We start from the raw sequence: 6,435 nt of genomic DNA, 5'->3' as shown, positions 1-6,435 counted from the left end.
AGAAGGGCGTGTGATTAAGATCCTCCGGGTACGATACTGAGAAGGATTGTAGGGTAAAAGAGTAGGAGCGGCAATCACTTGGAGATGGTCCCTCAACCATACCTGAGTAATGGATCCTTTCTATTACAATGAAATAATAAAAGGAAAAGGAAATGGGAAAGGTAGTAAAGGGAAATACCTGGAGAATGATGGGAGAGACTGTCCATTCCTCAAACCCTAAAGCAGCCCTGTCGAGGCTCCTAATAGTCTCTGCCAGTACGAGACCACCGATGCAACCCATGTCTTCCATTTGCCAAACCATGGGACAAAGGCGCAGATCCCCGAAGCCTGGATCCCGGTTAAACAAGAAGCCAGCCAACAAACAGAAAACTAAAGCCCGCATCCTCAGCCTCATCCGGTTTGGGTCATCTGGTTGAGCCTCTGAGAACTCATCAATCAGGGGCAGCAGGATCGCTTTCTGGTCATTAACGATCATAGCTCTAGCTTGGGGCCGGCTGAATCGAAACAGGGTCTCAAACGATCTAATATACCCAGCTTTTATCTCATGCCTGACCAAAGGGGCATTAGGGTCACATCCCACAATGGCACAAAACTCCTCAAAAAGAGGGCACATCTCTTCCATCATGGCCCCGAACCGGAAAACGTGGGCCTCGGGGTCCCAAAATCTAATGCAGGCCCTCAAAAAATCCCAATCAATTACCACACCTCTGAGAGTAATGGCAGGAGAAAGACCGTACCTCCCCAGATTGATCTTTTCAACTTTGGAGAGACTCCTAGTCCAGCTGTGCATGCTATGGTTATAGAAGGGATTCATTGTTCTTTTCTTTCTTGTTTTATGTTATCTTTCCTAAAAAGAAAAATGATAAATAAATAAAAATAATGAAAGACTGAAAAATAAAAATAAAAATAAAAAAAATATAATAATAAAAAATAAAAAAAAATAATAAAAACTGACCGAAATTGGACTTTTTCTGGCACAGAATTCGAGAAGAGAAAAAAAAAAGGGGCTGAAATCCAGCTTTTATAGAAGGAAATTCAGAGTCGGTGGCCCGGCCCGGCGGCCCAGCCGCCGAGCCGGTGGCTCGACCCGGCGGCCCGACCGCCGAGTCAGCGACCGAGCCGCCGAGCCGGCGGCCCGGAACGGCGGCCCAGCCGCCGAGGGCCAGCGGCCCAGCCCGGCGGCTGGCCGCCGAAACCGGCCGCCGAGCCGGCGGCCAGCCGCCGGACCCGGCCGCCGAGCCGGCGGCCCCACCCGGCGGCCAGCCGCCGGCCCCAAAAAAAAAAAAAAAAAAAAAAAAAAAAAAAAAAAGAGAGAGAAACTGAAATAAAATCCTTTTTGTTTTTTCTCTCTTTTCCTCTCAGACCTAATAAACCATGCATACATGTTTTTTTTTTGTCAAGTTTTGTTAGTACTGATCAAGTGCAGGTACAGATAAAGCTCAGTACAAGATACATATCAAGTGCAGGTAAAAAAGTTCAGTACAAGATACATATCAAGTGCAGGTACAGACAAAAGTTCAGTACAGCAATAAAAAGGTAGAGCAGAAGCTATCAGCGGCGGGGCCTCCTCCTCCTCTGATCATCAAAGGCCATCTGAGTCCAGGCCACAGCCACTTCTTGCTGCAATCCAAGAATCAGCTCCATCATCTGATTAACCAACCCGACAGGAACCTGAAAGTTATACAGAGAAAGACACGAGTCAATATCAAAGCTCTTACAAATCCTTTTTGTGAGAGATGTATCAGGTTTTACCTCAGTAATGTCCTCGGAAGGAAGAGCCAGGCGATCCACACCCTCCAGGGAGACTTCTCGAGTAGCTGGAGGGCCGTCGGGTACAAAGTGGGAAATACTGTAGGGTAGGCGGAGATTAACCAGATCCGGATGAAGCGGCCCGGTAGCCTCCAGAATGGCCCGAGGAGCCCTAGAAGGGCCTGCCGGTCGGCTAGGCCCGGCCTGCGAAGAACCCCCAACCGGAGTAGAAGAAGTAGGATCAGTCACAGGCCTCCTCCTTGGAGTCCTAGTTGAAGGACCCGAAGCTCGGGAAGAACGAGTGCCGAACGGCTGAGAAGGAGCCGGTCCTTGGAAATCATCAAGACGAGATCCAATGGGCTGCATTAAAGTAATGCGGCAGAATTCATCATAATCTCCCTCCATAACGAATTCCAAGTATGGAATGCCCTCGGTATGAGTAGCAGTGAGCACCATCTGTTTGCCCGCTCGCATGTCAGTGGGAGGGGGATAAGGGACAGAACGGCAGCCTCTTATTTGGATGTCCACTCTTTCGCCCAAGTAATATCGGCGTAAGAATGGATGCGACAGAACCACCCTCCGCTGAGTCAAAGTGTCTGACCGCTGGAAGCCAGAATCAGCCTGAATCCAGCTCTGTAGACGGGCAGTCATTGGCCCCACTTCAGCCTACAAGATTTTTATGTTAATAAATCATTTTTATTTAACATATCTAAAATCATTAAAGCACATACCAGTTCCAAAGAGCATGTATCAAAGAAGGCTCTCAGTTCCTTCAGCGATTTCTTGCGCCGAACAGCGTGAAGACGTGATTTGTACCATCTCCAAGCCAAAGGTGCCAGCCCCAATTCAAGGTCAGGCTGAAGCAGCTCGGGGCGAGTGTAAGGAAAGTATTCGAATGCCCAAGTCTGTGTAAAAGAAGAAAGAAAAAAAAAAAAAGAAGAGTCAGTGAAAAAAGAAAAATCCAGATGTAGGAAAAGGAGAATGTTCCTTACATTACCTCCCAGAAGTAGTAAGTTCCGCTGAGTTTGCAGTGACCTCGACTCAGAGCACACATATCATCATACGTGCGGCTCAGAATAGCACCAGCCCAGTCATACTCCTTTAAATGGGCCAGATTCTCCAAACTCTTCAAGATAGAGGGGTTAAATCTCTCTTTTCTGTTGGACCAGAAGGTCGAAGCAAATAATAGCAGCAAGGTAAATCTGGCTACCTGAGTAGCCGTCAACTCTCCCCGCCCAAATCTAGCATAGATGTCAGGGGCCTGGAGGGATAACCAGCGCCTAGAAATGCTCAACGCGGGAGAAACCGTGCCAGGCTCGACAATCCGGGGCAGGTCCAGCCCAATCAACTCCAACATTCGGTCAGAGGAGATCTCAGACCTCCAATCATCATACAGCTCAATCGGTCGAACTCCGAAAGGGATCCCGGAAATCACAGAAAAATCCGTAGGAGTCATTGTCAGCTCGCCCCAAGAAAAGTGGAAGGTGTTGGTAGTGTCCCACCACCTCTCGGCCAAAGCACCCAATAATTCCTTGTGATTGTTCCGAGCCATGTCAAGGTGTCTTAGATAACCCAGATAAGACGGGCGGATAATTGCACCCACCGGGTGGCTGTAATCAAGAATTTCGGGCGGAATTCCAGCTATTGAACTCTCGCCGACATCCAACTTAATACGACAATCCTAAAAGGTAAAATGACCTAAGAGTTACTCCTCGGTTCCTTACTAAGGGTAATATCTTAGTGCTTTCCTAGCATGCATACTGATAAACATAATGAGCAAAAAATTACAATTTTGGCCTAAGGCCCAAAAAATCACAATTTGGCCTAAGGCCCAACAAAAAATTCACATTTGGCCTAAGGCCCAATAAAATTCACATTTGGCCTAAGGCCCAATAAAATTCATTGTTTGGCCTAAGGCCCAAAAAATCACATTTTGGCCTAAGGCCCAAAAAAAATCACATCTGGCCTAAGGCCCAATAAAATTCCCCTTTGGCCTAAGGCCCAAAAAATCACAATTTGGCCTAAAGGCCCAATAAAAATTCACATTTTGGCCCAAGGCCCAAATAAATAAATGAGAAATGAGCTTACCTGGGCAAAGATGCCGGTCACGGAGGCGTGGGTATCAGCTTCCACCGCCAGATTGGCATCATCAAGGGAGATCCCCAGAGACTCCAGAAGGTCTTCATCACTGCTATAGCCTGCCATGGTGAGAAAGTTGAGAGAATTGGAGAAGCTCTTTGTTTTTTTTGAAAGTTTGGAATGAATGAAAAATGAATTCTTAAGCTATTTATAAGGAAAAGGCTAAAAGGCAGGTCTTCCGGACGCGTCTGATTTTCGCCTCTAAAATTTGGTCTTCAAACAACCACCGACGCCCATAAATCATTTTTATGGTTGCCGGTGGGGGGCAACTGTGAACACTCAAATTTTGAGGCTCAAAAGCCTGTTTTCTTCCGGACTGCGAACAGTCCGGCCGGACCGGAGGCCTTTCGGAAAGTTCATCGGAAATATGCCAATATGGTACTTGAAACGTCCGGAAAATTACGAGGATCTCGGAACTGGTCTCGGAATATTTTTTGGAGGTCCGGAACTCCCGGAAAAGCCCCCGGAATAAACCTGCCTGCCCCGGTGGCTCAGCCACCGGAGCCAGCCACCGAGCCGGCGGCTCAGCCGCCGGGAAGGCCGCCGACCCGGCGGCCCAGCCGCCGAAAGACCGGCGCTTGGCTGCGGGAAGGCCGCCGAGTCGGCGGCCCAGCCGCCGAGCCGGCGGCCCATCCCGGCGGCCTAGCCGCCGGGCAGGCCGCCGACGAACCGGCGGCCCGGCCGCCGGGAGGGCCGCCGATCCGGCGGCCCAGCCGGCGGCCCGGCCGCCGAGACTTGGCGGCCCGGCCGCCGGGCGGGCCGCCGAGCCGGCGGTCCATCCGGCGACCCAGCCACCGGAAACAGTCCGTTTTGCGCCTATAAATACAGGCCTCGGGCCTCCTTTTTTCCTCACTCAGTCTGTGTTGACGGACGCTCCTTCTCCCTCTCGCTCCTTGCGAATTCTTTACTGCTTTTTTGCATTTTAATTTAGCTTTTATTGCTTTCTTTCTTTGTTAAGTGGTCATTAAAATTAAATTAATTAATTTCCCTTAACGAGGAGCTTAACCTGGAGTTAAGAAGTGGCCGTCGACTAAATCAGGTACGCAAAACTAAACTCTGTTTTTTTTTTTTAATTTTAGCATTTCATGCATGCTTCTTTTCTACTCCTCTTAAATTCTATAACTGCATAAATGCATTCATACCATTAACTAGGCAAATAAATTGCCTCAATTAAATAAATTTAAGCTAAATGCCCGGTTAATTAATGATCGTGGTATTAAAGTTTAAATTCGACAATATTGGCTAAAAGCCTAGTTAATCAATAACTATGGTGAAATTGCCTTTATTTCGAACAAGTTTTGGCTTAAGTCTAATTAATCAATAATTGTGACTAAAAGGCCCTAATTAAACACTTTTTTTATTATGGCAATAAATTGCCTATATTTCAATTTAATTAATCACTTTAGGCAAACAAATTGCCTATAAGTGAAGATTAACCTTTTTAGCGACAAATCGCTTAAATTAAATTTCTTTGGCTAAAAGCCTTCAAACAATTTTTTTTGGCAAATAAACTGCCTTAAATCAATCAACTTTGGCGACAATCGCCCAATTAGCATCATTTGGCAAATTAATTGCCTAAACCAATATTTTGGCTTTAAAAGCCTTAAAACAATTCGTTTGGCACAAATGCCTTAAAAATCAATCTTTTGGCAAGAATAAGCCCAAATTAAATTCTTTTGGCTAAAAGCCTCAAAATCAACATTTTGGCACCAAGTGCCTAAATCCTTCAACCTTTTTGGCAAAATGCCTAAACAAAATGCACAAAGCATACACACACTCATGCATAAAGCATCCCATTCAAAGCCCTCTAAAAGAGGCCTATCGAACTACGTTGACTTTGATCTTCCATTCAAACGGAAGTACGTAGGCACGTTCGGGATCTAACCCCGGGCGGCAAGTCGAATCACATAAACATCTTTTTCATTGGTCTAAATTATTTCATCTTCCTTGCAAAACATTCATTCTTAGGTTAGTTTCATCAGCATGACATAGTCTCGGGATCCACCTCGGGTTCGAAGACCTTGCCTTAGACATTGGGCTAATTAATCTAGTAACTAGGTTAATTAAAATTGGAGTCACTTAGGGTTTTTCCTAGTTTACCCTAAAACAATTAAACAAGGTGGCGACTCATACATTCACGTGCATTTCTTCCTTTAGTCACATGCATTCACATGCCTATGACATTTTGGGGAGGGGTTCACAGTTCAAAAGCTTCGTTGATCTTTTATCCGCTTGATCTAAGAGAAAATTGCAGGAATTTGGCGCAGAAAAGAACTTTATAATACAAGGCACTTAGCTTCTAGCACGCCTGGGCCGTGCTAAAAGGCACAACCGTGCTAGAAGCCAAGGAAACCAAAGGAGAGACAGAAGAAAGCACGGCCAGGGTGTGTCAAAAGGCACAGCCGTGCTACAATGGGACCAGGGCGTGTCAAGCATAGCACGCCCATGGCAACTCTAGGCAGACTTCCAGAGAAAAGCACGCCTTGCCTGTGCTTTGTAGCACGCCCGTGCCTCAGTGCTTCACTAGCCCGTGCCTCAGTGCTTCAC

General features: G+C 46.8%; 1 protein-coding gene across 1 annotated transcript; it reads right to left on the bottom strand.

Moving 5' to 3' along the window:
- Positions 1–1,526: 1,526 nt before the first annotated feature.
- Positions 1,527–2,693, bottom strand: LOC149492737 (uncharacterized). Its single transcript, XM_089716550.1, has 2 exons — positions 1,753–2,693; positions 1,527–1,671 (listed from the first exon to the last, which is right to left on the bottom strand). Exons 1-2 carry the CDS (start codon positions 2,398–2,400, stop codon positions 1,552–1,554), a joined length of 768 nt encoding a protein of 255 aa, XP_089572676.1. The 5' UTR covers positions 2,401–2,693; the 3' UTR covers positions 1,527–1,551.
- Positions 2,694–6,435: the final 3,742 nt, after the last annotated feature.

Source organism: Jatropha curcas, chromosome 11, assembly GCF_041381405.1.
Source record: "Jatropha curcas cultivar XTBG-Jc1 chromosome 11, XTBG_Jcur_1.0, whole genome shotgun sequence".
In the NCBI taxonomy this organism is placed as follows: Eukaryota; Viridiplantae; Streptophyta; class Magnoliopsida; order Malpighiales; family Euphorbiaceae; genus Jatropha; species Jatropha curcas.
Note: the sequence above shows the minus strand (reverse complement) of the source record. Positions and strands in the feature narration are given on the sequence as shown.

Coding starts and splice junctions, on each gene's coding strand:
- LOC149492737 (XM_089716550.1), bottom strand. CDS start 2,400: ATGACTGCCCGTCTACAGAGCTGGATTCAGGCTGATTCTGGCTTCCAG. Junction 1,672..1,752: donor CTTCCGAGGACATTACTGAG/GTAAAACCTGAT, acceptor TATAACTTTCAG/GTTCCTGTCGGGTTGGTTAA.